At 39.1% G+C, this 21,801-nt stretch overlaps 1 protein-coding gene across 4 annotated transcripts in view; it reads right to left on the reverse strand.

Annotated features, from left to right (window-relative positions):
* myo1b (myosin IB) overlaps positions 1 to 21,801 on the reverse strand; it is a 274,322-nt gene that overhangs the window by 19,125 nt on the left and 233,396 nt on the right. For 2 of the 4 annotated variants that reach the window (XM_072261652.1, XM_072261653.1), the window contains exons 22-27: positions 12,703 to 12,771; positions 10,579 to 10,665; positions 10,249 to 10,335; positions 6,227 to 6,313; positions 2,385 to 2,459; positions 486 to 620 (exon numbers count right to left, since the gene is read on the reverse strand). In XM_072261652.1, coding sequence (XP_072117753.1) covers positions 486 to 620; positions 2,385 to 2,459; positions 6,227 to 6,313; positions 10,249 to 10,335; positions 10,579 to 10,665; positions 12,703 to 12,771 — 540 coding nt within the window. The remainder of the gene's footprint in view (positions 1 to 485; positions 621 to 2,384; positions 2,460 to 6,226; positions 6,314 to 10,248; positions 10,336 to 10,578; positions 10,666 to 12,702; positions 12,772 to 21,801) is intronic. The other 2 variants (XM_072261654.1, XM_072261655.1) reach the window with 2 other exon arrangements.

Raw genomic sequence — 21,801 nt, forward strand, 5'->3', positions numbered from 1 at the left:
AGAAAACTGGTACCAGTGTATCAGGCATTCTTCATCATGCTGTCAATAAACAGTCACGCATTTGCACATACTGCAGAATCCATTGACAAGCAGTACAGAAGAAGAAAATTTTTTCCTCAATCTCCTGGTTCAGGGATTCTGAAATCAAAGCAACTGTAGATCGGAATTCACTGTCAGGGGAATGGAATTTGGAAATTAGGATGGGTTTCATAATAAGGCTAGAAAAGGAGGAATTGGGGAAACAAGAGAATGTGGGAGACATTGCGAGAATGGTGATCGAGGAAATGAGGTAGTCAGGCAAGTGGGGAGGGGAGGAATGAATGGGCAGAGAATGGAGGCAATGGGGGTGGGATTTGACCAAATAAATCAAGCAAGTGGAGTAAATGATAGGTTCAAGTGGGTGAGGTGGAGAAGGCAGGGGGAGAGGAAAAATGCACCAAAGTATTTAACTATGAATATCCAACAAATGTAATTTTGTTTTCTACCCTCCACAGATGGAAGATCCTCTTCAATTCTGTGTGTGTACTCTCCAGGAAAAGGTAAGGCCTCGCTGGCCAAGTCTTCTCAGTTGGGGACAGTGAAGGCAAGTTCTTCTTCAGATCCACAAAGTACTTCTGCATCTGGATTAATGCAATAGCAGTACATTCCAGTTAGTGACTGGTGACAAGTCAGGATTAGTAACTATTTTCTCTGAGGACATGGCCCTTTCACATACTGTTTTTCAAAACAGAATACATGTCAATGGAAAACAAATTTCTTTGCCAGCACTACAGCACTTTACCTCCCAGATCAAGGAACAATGGTGACACGTGATGGTCTGCAGAGATAAAGCACTCTCGTTTCAGGATTTATGTGATATATGAGTCTGCGGTATGGTTGATCCAGTGATGTCAGTTATGTCTGGACTTCTACAACATGGTGACAACAATTTACTCTTTGCTCTTATTCCTACCCCCAATTACCCAATGTCTGAACACTTGGAAACTTCAGCATCTTGCCTTTTGGCATGGGACTGAATCCAGATTCCCGATTAGCCAAAATCCACATATCTGTGAATAACCTTTCCCTGACCTTCATGACATGGCACTTTAAATAGCTAATGCTTGAAATGGATTGTTGCAAATGAAAAAGACCAACAGACACAGAGGCTTTTAGGGCCCTTTCAGACCTATTAATGCACACTTAGATAACCATACACAGTATAAAAAACTGCATTTAAACACCATTTTATATGGGAAAGCCATATCATTGATTCTAAACATCTATAGTTGTGCCATTAATTCCTGTCTTTACTGACATTTTCCTCTTATTAAGAATGGGGTCATACTTTCAGTGTAATTTATTTGAGAGTTGTGGACACAGCTCAACATATCACAGAAACCAGTCTCTCCCCTCTAGGGATCCTGTTTATGATTCTTGCTAGGACAGTAAAGCAGCCAGCATAATCAAACCCTGCCCCCCCCCCCCAGACATTCTCTCTTCTGTTCTCTAACCATCAGTCAAAGGATACAAAAGCCAGAAAGCATGCATCACCAGGGTCAAGTACAGATTCTATCCCACTGTCATCAGACTCTTGAACAGACCTCTTGTGCAATACCATGGACCCTTGCCCTCACAATCTACCTCATTATGATCTTGCATTTTATTGTTTACCTGCACTGCATGTTTTTCAGTAGCTGCCACACTTTATTCTCCATTGTTTTACCTTATTCTAGCTGAGTGCACTGTGTAATGATTTAAACTGTGTAAACTGTATGCAAGACAAGCTTTTCACTGATTCTTGGTACGTGTGGCTATAGTATAACATTGCCGATTTTTACATTTAGTTTAGTTTTCAGAGTAGCCTGGAATGCTTAATATCTACCTGAAAAAGTAGGCAGGACCACAGTTTAACACCTTCTGGAGTCAAGACAAAGTGCTGGTTTGCCTTGATATAAGTGCTTAATAACTACTTTAGAGTTTTACTAAGTAGCGCTGACCTTGAGGGGAAAGTGCTATCAGTCTAGGTTGACTCACACAAAATGGTGGAATCAAAGAACCCACTTGCTCTCTAGCATCAAGAATAGAACATCTGAAATTGGATATTAACTGTGTCAAGTACAAATTCGGATAGGTTTCTATTTATAGATATGTATTGTTTTTCTCCTAATGGTACAACTAATATTAGCTTAATACATTTATTAGATTAATCTTAGCTTGTAGATGATAAAATTACAATTCTGTTTCACTCAACGGCTATTTGCTGTTCGTAAATGATCATTACTTCTAAATATTGCATTTTCTTGCCATATGCCAGAGGTCATGAATAAGCCTTTAAACTTGATAAGCCAATAAGCTTTTAAATCACACAGCAATTAGATAAACAATTTTTTTTATCAACTTACAATTCTTTGAATGGTAAAATTATAGATTTTCCTGCCTGCGTTTGCACGAAAGAACTTTCTATATTCTCTGCGTACCTATGGAAAGAGAGGAAATAGGCAGATAGGCAATTAATACCAGTGGTTTTTTTAAAGTTTGTTTGTGAACTACCATCATATCTGTGACAATTAAGAGCAATTTCCTCAAGGGATCTACCATTGACAGGAACAGTTGAATTCAGGAATCACTTGGATAATATTTAGGAATCTTAAAATCAATTTAATTTCACTAAAAAAATATCAAAATCAGTATTACTCAAAGAATAAAACTTGCGTTGCAACAGGCACATGTAAACATACAATCTGCCAATGGAAATGTTAGCAAAGGATTAGGTACCAACAGCAGGTTAGTGTACTGGTTTTCAGAATATTGCAAAACTATGGCTCACAGGTAAATATGTATACTCACAGCTGTTGAAAGTATAATTATTACTCTTTATAACATAAATTTAATGGCTTTAACATCATCCTAAAGATTAGAAATAGCAAGACTCAAGAAACTTGCTAGTTCAAAAGCAGAATTTACAAAGTGTGTATCCCAGCTTCTAGTGATGCATTTGAATATTAGCCTCTTTTCTGAGTTCAAGCAAGTTGCAGTTGAATCATGTGAACGTCTAGGAATGCAACTGATGAATCTTTCTTGATTTCTGTGAATTTGATTGCGATAATGTTCATAGATGTTCCATCCAAGTCTATCGAGTGTGGTTTTGCTTCAGATCACAAGATGCATTTACCTTGCAATTGGCAAAAATGATGTGCATAGGCTTGAATCCACAAGAAAACCCCGATTTCTTTAGCACGAGTATACAGTGAATAGAAGGATAAAAGTGCAATTGTCTATCCTTCTAGTCACATCCCATCTGGCATTCATTATTAAGAGCATTCCAAGTTCTACTTTATGTTGTGAAAAATCCCACCTAATCTTTTCCCCATTTTTTTCTTTATCCTGTTAGGACTATGTCTCACAACACTTAACCTGGAAATCAGACTTGGTATGGAGTTATGAGCTTGTTAGGTGTATTAGAAAGTACAGATACAGCTTTTTGGGGAGTAGGGAAAGGATAGTAAAGTTAAGTCCTAATGCAGTTTTCCAAGTAAACCTATGTCCTGAAGTATATATGTTACTGGAGCAAGAGTGTGTCATTTGCGCTCCAGGCCTTCGTTATTCAATAAGATCACCATCCAATAAGACGTCCATTATTAAGGACCCCCATCGCCCAGGGCATGCCTTTTTATCACTGTTACCATCAGGTAGGAGATACAGAAACCTGAAGGCACACACTCAGCAATTCAGGAACAGCTTCTTCCCCTCTGCCATATGATTCCTAATTGGACATTAAACCTGTGAACGCTACCTCACTTTTTAAAAATATATATTATTTCTGTTTTTGCACTACTTTAAAACTATTCAATATATTATTGTAATTGATTTACTTATTTATTTATTGTACTTTCTATTTTATCATCTATTGCATTGAACAGCAGCTGCTAAGTTAACAAATTTCACGACAAATGCCAGTGATAATAAACCTGATAGTGATTCAGATTCTGATTCTGAAGACCCTGGCTGATCTTCTCCAGAGACTCCATATTTCCTTAATATTTAGAAATCTATCCATCATACTCAATGACTAAGCCTGCATGGTTCTCATGAGGAGAGAATTCCAGAGATTCTATACTCTGAGTGAAGAATCATCCAGAATGTCTTTAATGATTATCTCCTTAATTTGCAGATACTTCATTCAAGGGATATATCATTCTTGTTCCACCATGAGAGGTTCTATAATAATTTGGTTTGTTTCAATGAGACAACCCCTGTTTCCAAATTCAAGACTCTGTCTGCTTAATCATTTGTCATAGCTCAAACTCTTCATCCCTGTAATTAATTAGGTAAAGATTTGTTGTACTCCCTCTGTCCCAAATATATCCTTCCTTAATTAGGGAAACCAGATTTTTGCTCAAAAAATCAGTAACATTAATATCACTCCCTACGTAATTCCATAAAACATCTTCAGTCTTGTACTCCAGTACTCTTGCAATAATAGACAACATTTGCTTTTCAAGTTATTTGCAGTATCTGTATAACTTAGTGATTTGTATTAAGAATACCCAAGTCCCATTGAACAGCAACACCTTTCATTCTCTGAACATTTAAAAATACTTTGCACTGGGCACTTTAAACCTTGAGCTTAAATTTAGAAAGGAGGAATAAAAATGTGTTGAGTTATCTTGCTTTCCTGTGAACATACATCCTTTTTCCATTGACGTGCCCTATCACACAGCAGGAATCACTAAGTGCTCAGTCAGGAATGCTGTAGCAATTACAGCATTAAGTGATGTGCCATGGGTTTGAATCTGTGATACCCCCATTGTGAGTTTATCATTTTAATGATGTCACTGCGGTTCATTGCTTCACAAGCCCTTGCATACTTTCCCATTGGAAGGACAAAGAAACAATCATCTCCTGACAATGTTAACTAGAGTTCGGGTCTAATGTTTCTTTCATGTAGCATGTTGCCCATCCAATGATCTGGCTTTGTCATCATAGCAAAGGACGAAGAGATGTAAGAGCACTAAAGGAGCACATATGACATATTGATGAAGGGAGAACAGGCTGTAGGTTGCCACAGAGTTGTCGATGACCATAGAGTCATACCTCTGATCTAACTGATGCTAACAATTAACCTTACGACCAAAGCCTGAGGATGTAAATGTTGCATTAGCTCTCACTTGACATTTAAAACTCACTATAGTCTTTCAAATCAGCAGCAATAGCTATTATGTTGTGAATAATTGCAAAAGATACTACTATTTCCCTAAAAAGTTACATTAACAATCAAGTTAAAGGTGACACTGTTTTCTTTGTACCCCACAAAATCTTAAGCCAATAGTGTAACATAACCGTGCACCAATGTTCTTCATGGTTTGCGGTGCTGCGTACTGAAAAGCCCTTGAGATGGGCCTGGTTACAAGATTTTAGGGCAAATTACCCATCAGCTAAGTCTACAAATATCCTTTTAAAGCTAACTGCAGAAATAGATGGTTGTGGACTCTTGTGCTGAAGCTTAAAAGAAAATATCACCACAGAATATTTGTAATCTCATACAGCAAGCCTCAGATAAATTTTTGATTGGAATATCTCCAATTAGCTAAGCATGAAGCTGAGTGAAATTAGCAAATTTGAAGGAGTTAAGTTTATCCAAAAGTGTACACGTGTATGTTGGGCAGAGAAATATTTATGAGGTACTTGAAAATCATAAAAACTAGAGACACTGTAAATCTAAAATAAAAATAGAGAATGTTTTAATATTCAGCAAATCAGGCTGCATCTGTGGAAGAGAAACAAAGGTGCATGTTTCAGGTTGAAGAATCTTGATCAGAATGATTCTGTTCCATAGATGTGGCCTGACCTGCTGAGTATTTTCTATTCTTTCCATTTTTCCATTCTGGATTATCCCTAGCTATGTACTTTTGACACAGTAAAAATACAAGAGTGAGAGTTATGTGAGACAACTGGTGTGGATGATATTTGTTTACTAACTAGTTAAATAGTGACAGTTCACTTGGGTTTGAGTGCCAACTTCAATAAACTCCAACTGTGACAAGACACAGGTGTGTCACTGGTAAAGAGAAAAGCTTTAAACTAACTTCAATAAAACTTTGCTGGCTTCAGTTAAAGAAATTGACAAAACAAATTTTACTGGAGTGACTGACTTACGTTAGTAGAAGTCTGGAATGATCAGGATTAGTGATTAATACAGTTTTCATCAGGATCAAATTTATAGGGAGATTGAATGGGGAAATACCTTCAGTCCAAGCCAATAAGCCCAAATGACAGCAACCGCATGTTTACGCCTGGCCTCCTCCTTCAGGCGTTTCAATTCTCTCCGTGCCTAGAAGGTCGCACATAATGGATGAAGAGATGGATTGGTAGAAATAAAAGCGAAGCAGATAAATAGAAAAGGATTGCTCCCAAAAGTCAGTGAAAGAAAATGAATTAAATCTGAGAAAGCATGCCACATGAGCAGGTTTAAATGTCCACACACAAACAAGGTTGTAGAATAATCAACAGAAAATACTGTATATTAAACACCACAATGTAAAGTTCAATTACAGAATATTCTTCTCTGGAATTCCATAACAACAGCTAGACTAAACTCGACATCTATATATCTAGCAACACATAAAAATTGCTGGTGAACGCAGCAGACCAGGCAGCATCTCTAGGAAGAGGTACAGTCGACGTTTCGGGCCGAGACCCTTCGTCAGGACTAACTGAAAGAAGAGATAGTAAGAGATTTGAAAGTGGGAGGGGGAGGAAGATAGGAGAATTCAGCCTGGCCTGCTGTGTTCACCAGCAATTTTTATATGTGTTGCTTGAAATTCAATAACACATATAAATCTGCAGATTTCCCCGTGTTTGCATCTGTATATCTATGTGCTTTGTTATTGGTCAGTTAGAAGTCTAAGTGTGAAACATATTACAATTTGAAAATCAAAGTTCAGGGATCCATTTATGCAGAAATCCTGTGGGAATTTAACTTGCTAAAACGATTTTACCTGTTCAATAGTATACTTCTCAATTGGACCAGGTTTTTATTGAATGCTCCTTGTAAGGTTATCAGGAGCCAAATGGGAACCACACCTGCCAGAAGTGCCTCTCCTCAGATTTCATTGAACCAGATCAACTGGCTTTGACAATCAGATCTCCAACAAAGTGTTGGATTGGTTTTGGACAACTATCTCCAAATGAGCATTGTCTTCACTCCTGAAGATCTCATTCTTTCAATTATTCATTTACTCTCACCTCTTCATCTGCTAAATAACATTTTTCTTTGAGACTGACAACTTGGATCTTGTGCCATGTCTTTCTGTAAATGGCAATGGCAAATGCTACTTAAAGTGTATTAGTACACAGGAACTTGAGCTGACCATTCAGTTCCAGGATCTGTTCTGTGCACAGTGGACTTTTCCTCCTTCCTTCTAAATTCACCATCCACCTGGACATATCTTCATATCCCTTAAGATTACACTGCAAAGTGCCAGGGTGACACTGGCCATCTCAATTTCTCCATAGTTTACTTACACTCCTTTCCTCCTCCAAACCTGCACCAGTCTGCACATTAAGACCAAAATTATCATACATGTTGACTCTAGCATATTTAATATTCAGTAATATTGTAAATAGATTGTTTGATTAAGCATTGTTTGTGGTTTACATAATTTATTACGGGTTATATGTAAAAGTATGTGAATGGCATATGTCATTATGCAACCATGTCAGAAGTGCACTAAAGTAAAACTAAATATACACCCATTATCCCTGGCTTCCTTGATTTTCTTTCAATTGGTTTTATGTTTTGGAGTTACAATCCAAGAGATTTTTGCTTCTTCCCAACAGAGACTAAACCAGTCCCCCTCCACCACCACTCTTTATTTGACTGAACTTGTTCATATTGAACAATTTCTCCTTTAACTCCATTTAGCTCACCTATCTAAGGTGTATACCAATGAGAACATGCACAAGTTCAATCTATCTCTTTCTCTTTGTTTCAGGCCCCTTCCTTGACCTCTGTCTGGTTCATCAATCATCACGATGGTGATGGTTCCTGCTGTCATACAGAATGCGAAGGTTTTCTCATCTTCACTATCAGAAGCTTCCCAGAAGCAAAGTTTATTGACAATGCATAAGGGAAGTGCAAAAGGTGATGTTTCTGGTGCTGGTATCATACTGGAAAGGTTTTGTTGAAAGAGGGTGGAAGCTGAGGACAAGGAGAAAGATATGGTAATTCTGGGTTGGGAGAAGAGGCAATGAGAGCAAAACCACTGGAGATACAACAGATGTATTTCAGAACCTATCACAATCCAGGGACTTAAACATTCCACTGAGGCGTAACAGTGACTCACTTGTAGCACTTAGTGTAGCATAATGTGTTTGCTGCTCTTCATATAGTCTACTTTGGGCAATCTAAATCAAATTAGAGAACGGCTTTGCAGAATACATCTGTTCAATATACTAGGGTGATGCTGAAACTTCTGTTGCCTGTTAGTAATTCTCCATCTTACTCCACTCTGGTCTTGCTAACTCAGTTTCCGACATTTCTTGGACAAAGTTGACACACGTTCAAACAGCACCACATTTTCTAACAAGGTATATTGCAGCCTTCTAGGCTCAAAACTGTATTTAACTATTTCAATTAGTCAGCCTTCCCAGTCTCATGATTGTTACTTTATTAAATATTCATCAGTCATTGGCTAGTTTTGCCACTAGCTATTTGTCATTTAAAAGAGCTAAGCAGGAAGAAAACTTCAAAACTTCCTTCCCAACCTTGCTGTTACAATGCAGGTAGAAAGAAAAATTGCTTCATTTTAATTCATTCAAAATACTGCACAAACAATAATTCCTTAGGTTCCTTAAATGTTTCAAAGGAAATGTGGGCATGAGAATTCTAACTATAGTTACAGATAAATCACCCTTTCCGCACGACTTTTTACACTGATGAAACACTTATCTCTAACTCTTTTCTACCAGTTAGGATATAGGTTTTGATGGAGAAGGTGTGTAAAATTAAACAGTATACTGATTGATAGATTGTTATCTAGCTCAAGTGGAAAATGTCACAAGTTCTACTCATTCCATTACTTGCAAAAATGTACTTAATTATCTCCCAGGGCATGGAATACAGAAAAACTAAGTCTCTGAGGTATTCCAGATTGTGAAAGGTTTCTTGACATCATTCCTCAGCCATAGTTAAGTATCATGCCCAGGCCTTGAATGTCATGGAACATTAAAACATGGGACATTCTAATAATAGATTTTTTACTTGGAGGAAAGGAATTTCTCTTCAGCTGTGTTAATCTGCACTATAATTATGTATATTTGTACATAAATAAACCAACTCACACAACTGAGTCTGCTTGGGTATAAAATTAAAGTTCTGACCCTACCCAAGTATGTGCATTCTTCTCCATATCTATCCCAGACATTGACGTAAACTTAGCAGTCTCAAATATATTATACTCACCCTTACTACATTAGGTTCTCTATAGCGTTAGTACAGAGCAACCTAAACTCAAATGTATCATCAGAGAGCAAACAAAGACAACTGGAACCCGAGGTCCCATGAGGCTTTGATTGGGTAACCAGGCAAAGATTTGGAGAGAAGTAGTGCAATGTTGAAATCTTCTATTGCCACCCCTTCCCTGCTGCAACCTCAAACTCTTCTCTCAGTCCTCTGCAAACTTAGCACCTCCCCTCCCTCTCTGCCCCATACATATAACCATACAGATTATTACTATGCACATGTGCCATGATTTGTACAAGAGAGGACATGGTGAACTCTTCTTCCAACCCTTTTTAACTTCCCTTTTCCTTTTGAAGACTTGGCTAAGTCTTGTTGACCATTGCAAATAATTAACTTCACTGAGGAAGTATGCAAAATTACTTTCTTTCACATGCAGGATAGCAACTACTGTTGACCAAAGTACTACCCAGCTGGGTAACACAATTATCTATGTGAATTATGAATGCTAAGTAACATTTCACAGTTAAAATAACATCTAACCTTGAAACAATAATGGTAGTTAGTAAGTCGCAGTGATCTTTCATCCCACAAAATACAGTTTTCAAGTTAACACATCACATGCTGCATTATACAATGGCATGCAGCAGATTATTGCATTAGCAATCTAACATTTCTGAAAGGGGATATTGCTGGTTTCATCATGCTTTTCTCATGAGCACAGAATATATTAATAGTTAAGAGTGAAAGACAGAGGGGTGTGAAGGATAAATGTTGCAGAGATGAGGGCTGATGTTGTGAAATACCTCGTATCCAAGCCAGTAAGCCCAAATAACAGCAATAGCGTTTTTATGCTTAGCCGCCTCCTTCAGTTGCCTCAGATCCTTTCGGGCCTGAATAGTTATTACAAAGAAAGGTAGCAGAGGGGAGAAAATGGAAGCAGTACAAGAGAAATTAGCTGAAGCCAAGAGTAAACAATTTCTTTCAAATAAACATTGAACAATTACGTGAAAAGAATGAGCTTCTTCCATGGAGAGACGGACACATTAAAGTTGCTTCAGTTTGAAGTGGTCAGGGAATGAAATGAGTTTTAATAGTCCGTAGGTAACCCAGCAGGAAATAGCAACTCTTCATACCTGAGTTCCTCGCCAATAGGCTGCAATTGTTGTAGCCGACTCCTCACAACGCTTCTGGTGTTTTAATTCCCGCAAAAGTTTGCGTGCCTATAGTGGGGAAGTGGAGGGTGTGCGTAGAGGAAAAGGAAACAAATATAAAGTAGAATCCATCCTTTTTGTAGAGAAGATATCTTCCCCTTAACGTGGCTGCACATCGTCTGTAGTATCTCATTGAGCCCTGATAGCGGCACCATTCGCTTTTCCACCACCTTGATTATGTTGCTACGTGCTTGGCTGGAAATCATTGAGTTGCTGAGCACAGAAACAAGTCCTTTGCTGCAACCTGCCCATGCTGACTGTGATGTCTATCTATGATAATCTCTTTCAACCACATTAGGTCCCTATGTCTGTCCTCCTTTCTTATCCAAGTACCTGTCCAAATGCCTTTTAAACATTCCAATCGTATCTGCCTTTTCCATTTTCCCTAGTATGGCATTCTACATAATCACTACCCTCTGTGTGGAAAAACTTCTCCCTTAAAATGCCTTTAGGTTTCTCCCCTCTCATCTTAAACCTATGTCCTCTAGTTTTAATCATACAAACTTCAACAAGGCCATCCCTCTCCCTCCCACAGTCTTATAAGAACAAACATATCCTATCAAATCTTTCCTTGTAACCAAAGTCCTGCAATTCAAGAAACACCATGGTGATTCTCATCTACGCTCTTTGGCTGCCACTTCTTTCCTGTAGTTGAGGGCAATCAGAACTGTGCATCATCATGTGTAGCCTCATCACAGAACACAGAACAGTACAGTACAGGAACCAATCCTACCACCGACAACATCTGCTCCAACCATGACATCAGTCTAATCCCATGTGCCTGCTCACAATCTGTATCCTTCTATTCACTGCTTATTAGTGAGGCTGTCTAAATGCCTCTTAATCATTGCAACCATATCTGCTTCTACCACCTCCCCTGGCAGCAAATACCATGCACCCACCCTGTGTAAATAAAACCTTGCCTTTCAAATCTCCTTAAAACTTTCTCTCTCACACCTTAAAATTATACCATCTGGTATTTGACATTCGACCCTAGGAAAAAAAGATAATCTATACTCAACAGCCACTTTATTAGGTAGACCTCAAAGTTGTTGGTGAACACAGCAGGCCAGGCAGCATCTGTAGGAAGAGGTACAGTCGACGTTTCGGGCCGAGACCCTTTGTCTCGGCCCAAAACGTCGACTGTACCTCTTCTTAGAGATGCTGCCTAGCCTGCTGCATTCACCAGCAACTTTGATGTGTGTTGCTTGAATTTCCAGCATCTCCAGAATTCCTCGTGATTAGGTAGACCTCGTTTTACTATGACAAAGATTATCATCAATGCAATGGACCCAAATTTTACAGTTTATAATTAGCAAAACCGTCTTTTCTAACTTTAGTATGTCAGCTTTCGCTATGAACCCAGAGATGAATGAACCCTTTAGTGTCCCTTTCAGCTGTATGTAAAGTGTGCCATTAATACAACACGTGAAGCTCGCCACGCAACCAATCGGTGATGAGATTTGCTCCATTCATTACAATTGAGTTTCCGTAATGACGACCAATCAGCTGACTGATAATATAAAAAGGCCAAATTTTCTGAGAGCACACCATAATTAACAGCACACTGATGATGTCTCTGTGTATAGTGATGAAAAGTTTGCAAGTAAATTGCCAAGATCAGAGAACCCTTTTTGAATAAGGGAACATTTGCTATCTTGCAGTCTCATCATGTCACCCACACTAGATGCAAAAATCTCTGTCACTGCCCCAGCAATCTCTTCCTTTGCTTCCCACAGCATCTTGGAATAGAAATTAAACATCAGATCTTCTATCCATCTCAAAAGCCCATTTTAATACAAATAACTCTCATGTAGATAACCTCAATGTGGTGCAGAACTAATAGTAATTTACAATGAGTGGGTCTTTCATGATTGGAATACATTTTATGCTTTCGGGGGCTGGATTAAGAATTCAGGTAGCTATTGTTCCACTCTAGTTAAGCTTTGCTTAAATTCAAAATGAAAAAGTCTTACATATTATATGACTTACTGGAACATACAGCAAAAACTTCGAAGGAAAATTACTTTTTCTTTTGAAACTTACCTTCCATCCTCTGATGTATGACTGAATAATTATGGTCACCATCTTCAGCCTTAGATATTTCTTCTGTTGCTATATTGAAAAAATATTAAAGATGAAAAACTTTGTTAGTTTCTCAAAGTTAACTAGCGCCAGGGGAAATCCTTAACCCAGGCTGATAATAACCTATTACATGATACCACTCCAATAAGAATTGGTGACCAACTGGCCAAATGAGAAAACGTGCCATTCTGGTTAACATTATCCTTACTTTCATTCCCAGTTAATTGATGCAGAGATATTAAAAGTGGACTCGATTGTCAGAATGAGAAACTTACAAAATTTGGTTCCATTGAAGTAAAGAGATCGGGGATTAGGACAGAGGAAACAAGGCTAACCAACATCCAATGCTAATGAAGTAGCCACTGACATAAATATGGGCCTCTGATGAGGACAATACTAAGTGAACTATACTTGCATTGCTCAAAGGATTCTCTCATCTCATGAAGAGTTGGGTGAGGTGTGAGGGTGAATAGCTCACATAAAAGCAAAGCATAGCATAAGTCAACATCCAAAAAAAGAAAAAGGGAGGTTGTAAATAAAAACAACACACAAAACATCCTGGAGGAACTCTGCAGGCCAGGCAGCATCTATGGAAAAGAGTAAACAGTCGACTTTTCAACTGTGACTCTTCATCAGGCCAGGTGAAGGTCACGGCCCGAAATGTCGATGCTTTACTCTTTTCCACAGATGCTGCCTGGCCTGCTGAGTTCCTCCAGCATTTTGTGTGCGTTGTTTTGGATTTCCAGCATCTGCATATTTTCTCATGTTTGGGTGTAAGTAAAATCATTCCTGAAGACATAAACCACATTTTCTCAAGAATTGATGTTTGTTCTATTTCATTACAAGTGATTGATATGGACAATGATTGATGAGGATGCTGGCACTTTCATTCTAAACTAACAGCAGAACTCTGAAATCTTCAACTTGCTGGAAGTTGTTGACTGGGAATTTCCTGGCATTAGAATTCATAAGGAACCTGATAGAAGAGCATTAAACTTCAGCAGTTATGCCAGAGGATCTGTCTATTGAATAGTGACTCCACTTACTTCGATGGAGAAAAATATCTCCAAAGGACCCAGGTAACTATCGGATAATTTACAATTTTTCAAATTATAGACATAAATATGCTAAGTAGATTATTAGGTGTTTTTATAATTTTATAATGTGAGAAGCTGAGACATGGCCTTGCCGCCTGCCAAGGGGTTTCTAAACTGTTTTTAAGGCAGATCAACTTACACAAAATGCTGGAGGAATATTTGTGTTTTGAGGGCAGAGCTTATTTTTAACCCGTCAACATACTGACATTATCCCCTGAAGTGTGATATTTCAGGGTACCTCATGGTCTCCCTGATGATTACATCTGCATGAACTACACCCACCTTCAGCTCCTGACTTGACAAAAGTCGAGGAACTGGAGCTGGGGCTGGAAGCACTCAGGACCATTTTGGAGGATGAAAACTTTATAGTTGAGTCTTTTATTGAGGTGGTCACACCCAAAGTGCAGGCTTCAGATAGTAGATGGGTGACTACCGGTAAAAGTAAGGGGAGTCATCAGTCAGTGCAGTGTCTCCCTGTGGCTATTCCCATCAGCAACAAGCCTCTTTGTATACTGCTGGAAAGGGATGACCTATCAGGGCAAAGCAATAGCTGCCAGGCCAGTGGCACTGAGGTTCAGCAAGGAAGGGTAAAATCAGGCAGAGTTTTAGTGATAGGACTCTTGATAGTTAGGGCGATGGACAGGAGATGCTGTGCTCTTGAAAGAGAAGCTAGAATGTTGCTTATCAGGTGCTACAGTCTAGGATGTCTCAGAATGGGTGCAAAAGATTCTCAAGGTGGAAGGGGATCAGCCAGAGGTCAAGGTGCAAAGGGGTAAGAGATCTTGTGTAGTAAGTACAGGAAGTTAGGGAAAAGTCTGAAAGACAGGGCCTCCAAGGTAGTAATCTCCGGATTACTCCAGCACGACATGCTAGTCAGGGCAGAAATAGGATGATGGTACAGATGAATGAGTGGCCGAGGAAGTGGTGCATGGTGCAGGGTATCAGATTTCTGGATCATTCAGGTCTCTTCTGGAGATGGTATAACTTGTATAAAAAGGATGGGTTACACCTGAACCAATACCCTTGTGGACTGTTTTGCTAGAGCTGTTGGGGAGGATTTAAATTAAGTTGGCAGGGAATGAGAAACAGAATGACAGGGCAGAAGATGGAGCAGTTAGTACACAAGACGATGCAGTGTGTAGTGATACGGTCAGGAAGGAAATGTAGATGACAGGGCAAAATTGCAGTCAGTGGGATGAGGTGAAGTGTAACATGGGACAAAATCAAAAAGGTTAATGGATACAGGACTGAAGATGTTATATTTGAATGCACAGGGGAAGGGAATAAGGTAGATGATCATGGAGCGCAGTTAGAGTTTGGCAGTTATGATGTTGTGGGCATTACTGAGCTTTGGCTGAAAGAAGATCATATTTGGGAGCTTAACATCCAAAGATATACCCTGTACGGTAAGGACAGGCAGGTAGGCAGAGGTGGTGTTGTCCCTCTGTTGGTAAAAAATGATATCAAATCCTTAGAAAAATGTGACCTAGGATTGAAAGGTGTAGAATTGCTGCGGATAGAGTAAAGTGCAAGGGTAAAAAGACCCTGATGAGAGCTATATACAGGATTCTGAACAGTAGCCAGGATATGAGATGTCAATTGCAATGGGAAAGAGAAAAGTCATGTAAAAAGGCCAAAGTTACATTAGTCATGGGCGATTTCAATATTCAGGTAGATTGGGAAAATCAGGTTGGTGCTGGATCCTAAGAGAGGGAATTTGTAGAACACCTACGAGATGGCCTTTTAGAGGAATTTGTGGTTGAGCCTACTTGAAGAAAGGCAACTCTGGATTGGGTGTTGTGTAATGAAGCAGATTTGATTAGGGAGCTTAAGGTAAAGGAACACTTGGGAGACAGTGATCGTAATATGATAGAATTCAATTGCAATTTGAGAGGGAGAAGATAAAAGTCAGATGCAATGGAATAAAACAGATTACAGTGGCATGAGAGAAGAGCTGGCCAAAGTTGGTTGGAAGGAGACACGAGCAGGGATGAAGGCAGAAAAGCAATGGATAGAATTTCTGGGGGAAAACATCCCAAAGTTGAAAAAGTATTCTAAAGGGAGGATGAAGCACACATGGGTGACAAGGGAAGCAAGGCAGCATAAAGCAAAAGAGAGGGCACATAATAAGAGCAAAAAATAGTAGGAAGTTAGAGGATTGGGAAGCTTTTAAAAACCAATAGAACACATCTAAAAACAACAATAAGGAAAGGAAAGATGAAATATAAAGGTAGGCTGGCCAAAAATAGCAAAGACAATACCAAAAGCTTTTTTCAGAAATATAAAAGAGTAAAAGAGAGGCAAGAGTAGATATTGGACAACTAGAAAATGACAATGGAGAGGTAGTAATGCGGAACAAGGAAATGGGGGATGAATTTAAAAGGTAGCTTATGTCAATCTTCATGGTTGAAGACACTAGTGGTATGCCAGTATTTCAAATCTCACAGGACAGAAGTCAGTGTAGTTGCTCTTATTAAGGAGAAGGTGCTCGGGAAGCTGAAAGGTCTGAAAGTAGTTAAGTTACCTGGACCAGATGGACTATACTCCAGGGTTCTAAAAGAAGTCGCTGAAGAGATGGTGGAGGCATTATTGATGATCTTTCAACAATCACTAGATTCTGGAATGGTTTCGGAGGACTGGAAAATTAAAATATCACTCAACTTATAAGAAGGGAGGGAGGCAGAAGAAAGGAAGTTATAGGCCAGTTAGCCCGACCCATGTAGTTGGGAAGATGTTGGAATCCAGTATTTAGGATGAGCTTTCAGAGTATTTGGAGGTGCATTATCAAGTAAGCCAGAGTCAGCATGGTTTCCTTAAGGGGAAATCTTGCCTGACAAATTTGTTGGAATTCTTTGAGGAAATAACAGGCAGGATAGACAAAGGAAAGTCAGTGGATTTTCAGAAGGCCTTTGGCAAGGTTCATACAAGGAAAGATATTACAAGAAAGATACTAGCATGGATAGAGGATTGGCAGATTAGAAGGAGGCAAAGAGTTGGAATAAAGAGGTCCTATTCTGGGTTGGCTTCTGGTGACGTGGAGTTCTGTAGGAGTCAGTATTGATATGTTTTCATGATATTTCATATTGGCAGATGAAATATACTGCAGGGAATTATACAGTCATACACTTTGGTAGAAGGAATAAATGCATAGACTGTTTTCTTAATGGGGAGAAAATTCAGATATCAGAGATGCAAAGGGACCTAGGAGTCCTTGTGCAGTGTTCCCTAAAGGTTAACTTGCAGGTTGAGTCAATGACAAGGAAGGCAAATGAAATGTTAGCTTTTACTTCAAGAGGACTGGAATATAACAGCAAGGATGGAATGCTGAGGCTTTGAAAGGCATTGGCCAGACCACACTTGGTGAGTGGAATATGGTGAGTACTTGGAATATGGTGAGTACTTATCTAAGAAAAGATGTGCTGGTGTTGGAGACGGTCCAGAGGAGGTTCATGAAAATGATTCTTGGAATGAAAGCATTAACATACGAGAAACGTTTGAAGGCTATACTTGCTGGAGTTTAGAAGAACGAGGAAGGATCTCGTTGAAGCCTATTCAATATTGAAAAGCCTAGACAGAGTGGGCGTGGAGAGGAAGTTTCCTGTAGTGGGTGAGCATAGGTCAAGAGGGCAAAGCCTCACAATGGAAGGATTTCCATTTAGAGCAAAGATGAGAGTGTATTTCTTTAGCCAGAGTGTGGTGAATCTATGGAATTCATTGCCGCAGATGGCTGTGGAGGCCAAGTCATTAGGTATATTTAATGCAGAAGTTGATAGGTTCTTGGTTAGTCAGGGCGCCAAAAGTTACATGGAGAAGGCAGGTGAATGGGGTTGAGAGAGATATTAAATCAGCCATGACGGAATAGGACAAACTCGATGGACCAAGTAGTCTAATTCTGTTCCCATGTCTTATGGTCTTACGACATTTTGAGAAGCTATGCTATTGAGCTGGGCCTCATCATTAGGTCTGAGCCAGTACTTAGCAACAACAGCTGACAATAGTGGATCCATAAATACACACACAAAATGTTGAAGGACATCAATAGGTTAGGCAGCATCTATGGAGCGATATAAGCAGTCGTCGATTCAAGCTGAGACCTACGTATTCATGCTGAAATGTTGACTGTTTATTCCCTCCCCCCATAGTTGCTGAGTTGCTCCATTATTTTGTGTGCTTGGCTCAAGATTTGCTGCACCTGCAGAATCTCTCCTGTAAATCTATAAAAGATGTGTGTGCCTTAATCAAATGAATTATGCTAAATGTGGGCAATACTGCTTGTAACAAACTTGGATGTGTTTATTATGTGGCAGTTTACAAAAGCTTGACATGTCCCAGAGTCCTTGAAAACAAAGAAGGTAGAACAATGAAACACCAGCAGCTTTTTATGTATTTTCATGTTTTTCTCCGACTGGCTCCTCAGTCTGACAAGAGAACAATCACCAAATTGACAAGTTTCATAATACTCGAATTCAACCACTTCTCACTCCCATCACGGCTTGACGCAGGCAGTGTTAATTGCCTTCAGCAGTGTGGGAACAATGTACCTTTAAAATCCATTCACCAGTGCAGGTGCAACGTGTTTGCAAGGTACGGCTAGAACAGTAGGAAGTAAAATCTGTGCATCTAGTATAAACAGTAAATTTAAGACCAATTTGCACCTGTTACAGAAAATATAAACAGTTATAAATATATTGCAGAATTGGAACATGGTGTATCAGTGACCAAAAACAGTTCTGCAGATATTTTGTTCAGCAAGCAATGTCCCTGGGAAGGGAATGTTGGTCTGGATGTGGGTGGAGTGGGAGGATAGGCTGAAGGAAAGTCTTCTAAAATAACTGAAACCTCAGGGGAATTTCTAAAGAACAGTGTTAACATTTTGAAGGTCTAATCTTGCAGTCCTAATCTGATTTCGGACAAAGGATGATACCTTCATTATACCTATTCAAGTTACTGAAATTTGCTCTTCAAACTCAACGCTACTCAAAAATCTTAAGATACAGAATAAATTCACCCTCACAAAACATGTGTGAGAAAGAATTGAATACGCTCAGTGGTTGCTTTATTCCGTAAATCTGTTTGTTAATACAAATATCTAATCAATCAGGTGGCAGCAACTTAATGCATAATGGTCGAGAGGGTCAGCTGTTGCTCAGACCAAACATCAGAATAAGGAAGAAATATGATCTAAGTGAATTCAACCATGGAATTATTGTTGGTGCCAGACAAGGTGGTTTGAGTATCTCAGAAACTGCTGATCTCCTGGGATTTTCACGCACAACCGTTTCTGGAGTTTACAGAGAATTGTGCAAAAAACAAAAAAATCCAGTGAGCAGCAGTTCTGTGGGAAAAAATGCCTTGTTAATGAGCAAGGTCAGGGAAGAATAGCCGGACTGGTTCAAGCTGATGGGAAGGTGACAGTAACTCAAATAACCACATGTTACAACAGTGGTGTGTATCTCTGAAAGCACAATACATCCACATTATTCCCACACTGCTCAATGCAGCAGAAGACCACAATCACTTTATTAGGTACCTAATAAAGTGGCCATTCAGAGAATATATATATAAAAAAATTACTTTCAATGAATACGTCCTGACGCATGTGCAGGTGACATAGTTCTGTATTATGGATAATTGCAATATAGCCTGTTTTCTTTGAATGTAACCCTTTCAACTGTAGTCACGTTCCTGCCAGAATTTGTTCCTTTCTTCTTTTCCATCTCTCCTTTAATCCAATCTTTCTTTTCCTTTTCATTCATCTTTCTATGCTTAATTTGATTCCAACTTATCCCTCTCCTGATCCATTATTCCTCCGATTATTTCTCAGTTCCTGTTGACTTTATCGTAGGAATAGCAGTTTGTATTTCCGGTAACTTTGAATGCAAAATTTTTCTCCACCCAAAATGAAGCAAAATAAAATCAAACAAATGGATAATGATCCAATGACTGTAAAGATGGTACTTTTTCATTCACACCATATAAGACAGGACTGAGAGAAAATCTCACTCGTATTTCTCCTTCCAAGTCTTTTATATTCACAACACAAAGCAATAAGGCAATGTGTTATAAAAGGTGATGAAAGAAAATTTCAAACACTGCTCTATAGAGAAGGACATAATAATAAGGGCTAGCCTTGGATTTTCATATCACGTTAATGTGTAGACCGACAGTCAGGGGACTGTTGAAGGTATTGTTCTTCTGGGAATATTTAATTGCAGGTGTTTAATGACTTCCAAGGTCATATCCAAATGTGATCTCTTATACTTCCATCATTCTACAGGGAAACATCAGTAACTCTTAACCTTTGCACACTAGTTCTGCAGTAAGGTGCAGTATTTATTGGGTTTTAAACCTCAATGCATTGACCATCACCAGATCAAAAACACACAATCATAACCCTTCATATTACTTAGTTTATATTATTTTAATAACCTCATGTGTTTATTTTTGCCATTGCATTTACATGACAGTAGAAACATGTTCAGACTTGCTGTAATTCTTTGTGCTGAGAATAATGTCTCAACTTAAAAAATGGTTTATTATTTCATTACAGATAGATCTCACAGGGGAACTCTCCAATGCTTTCCTACTATTTGGTCGTAGTAATGTCAGAATTACTGTGCATAGCTGATTTGAAAAATTTGTAGTCAAAGTGGGGAAAAGCATCCACAAATTGCAATGGATGATAAAATAATTTGCTTCACAATCATTTTTCCCACATTATCCATTTTAGTGCCATAGGATTTGCTTGGAAAATGCTGCCAGGTTTGAGCAGAGATGATTAAGCGTATGTTAATTGGACTCATGGAGCCATAGAGCACAGAAACAGCTTGTCCATGTCGACCAGGATGCTCACTTAAGCTTATTCTGTTTTCTTGTGTTTGGCCAATAAAACTCTAAAATTTTCCTATCCTTGAATGTTCAGCAATTTGAGGCAATAAATGAAATATTAAAACTAGCAATGAATGATAACCTAACGCTAAAAATTCTGTCATAAGCCTTTGGAAGTGAGAATTCATCATTAGACTCTCAGAAATTGCATGTTTGTGCAGTCGGCCCTCCTTATCCACGAGGGATTGGTTCCGGGACCCCTCACGGATACCAAAAACGCAGATGCTCAAGTCCCTTATTCAACCGGTCCAAATGCAGTGGACCTTAGGGCCCAGCAGAACCCTGGACCTTATTTAACCTGTCTCAGTGCGGTGGACATTAGGACCCGGCGATGGAGCTCTGAATCCGCAGTGTTTCTGTTCACGAAAATAATCACGATCGCAATTTAAAATAAAGTGGAAATAATAAAGCAATCGGAAAGAGGTGAAACGCCATCGGTCATTGGAAAAGCGTTAGGCTACAGTCGGTCAACAATCGGAACAATTTTAAAGGATAAGGTGAGAAAGGCCCTGCCCCGATGAAAGCTACAGTTATTACTAAGCAACGCAGTGGTTTAATTATTGGGTTTTGGGGTTTTGGGGTTTTGATCCTCCACATCAACCTGGCACAGATGGAGAGCGCACTCAGGAGCGCTCTGTCACTGGATCGAACTCGGGAATTTCTGTTCCCGAGCCTGGCGCTGAAACATATGTTTCTTAAGTGTTTTATATGCATAGAAAGGTAAAATATATACTATATACTAAGACAAACGTTTGACTAACTAACGCTAAATAATACCGGATGTACCTGTTCCGACTTACTTAGTAAGAGAACTTACATTTTTTTTTCGATCCTGATCCACGATAACCTATGCACATCCTCCCATATACTTTAAATCATCTCTAGATTACTTATAATACCTAATACAATGTAAATGCTATGTAAAATAGTTGTTATACTGCATTGTTTAGGGAATAATGACAAGGAAAAAAAGTATGTACATGTTTGAACAACAAGTGCTGGAAGAGCACTTCCAGGTTTTCTCGATTCGCGGCTGGTTGAATTCGTGCATGCAGAACTCGCGGATAAGGAGGGC

Source organism: Mobula birostris, chromosome 6 (genome assembly GCF_030028105.1).
Source record: "Mobula birostris isolate sMobBir1 chromosome 6, sMobBir1.hap1, whole genome shotgun sequence".
NCBI lineage: Eukaryota > Metazoa > Chordata > Chondrichthyes > Myliobatiformes > Myliobatidae > Mobula > Mobula birostris.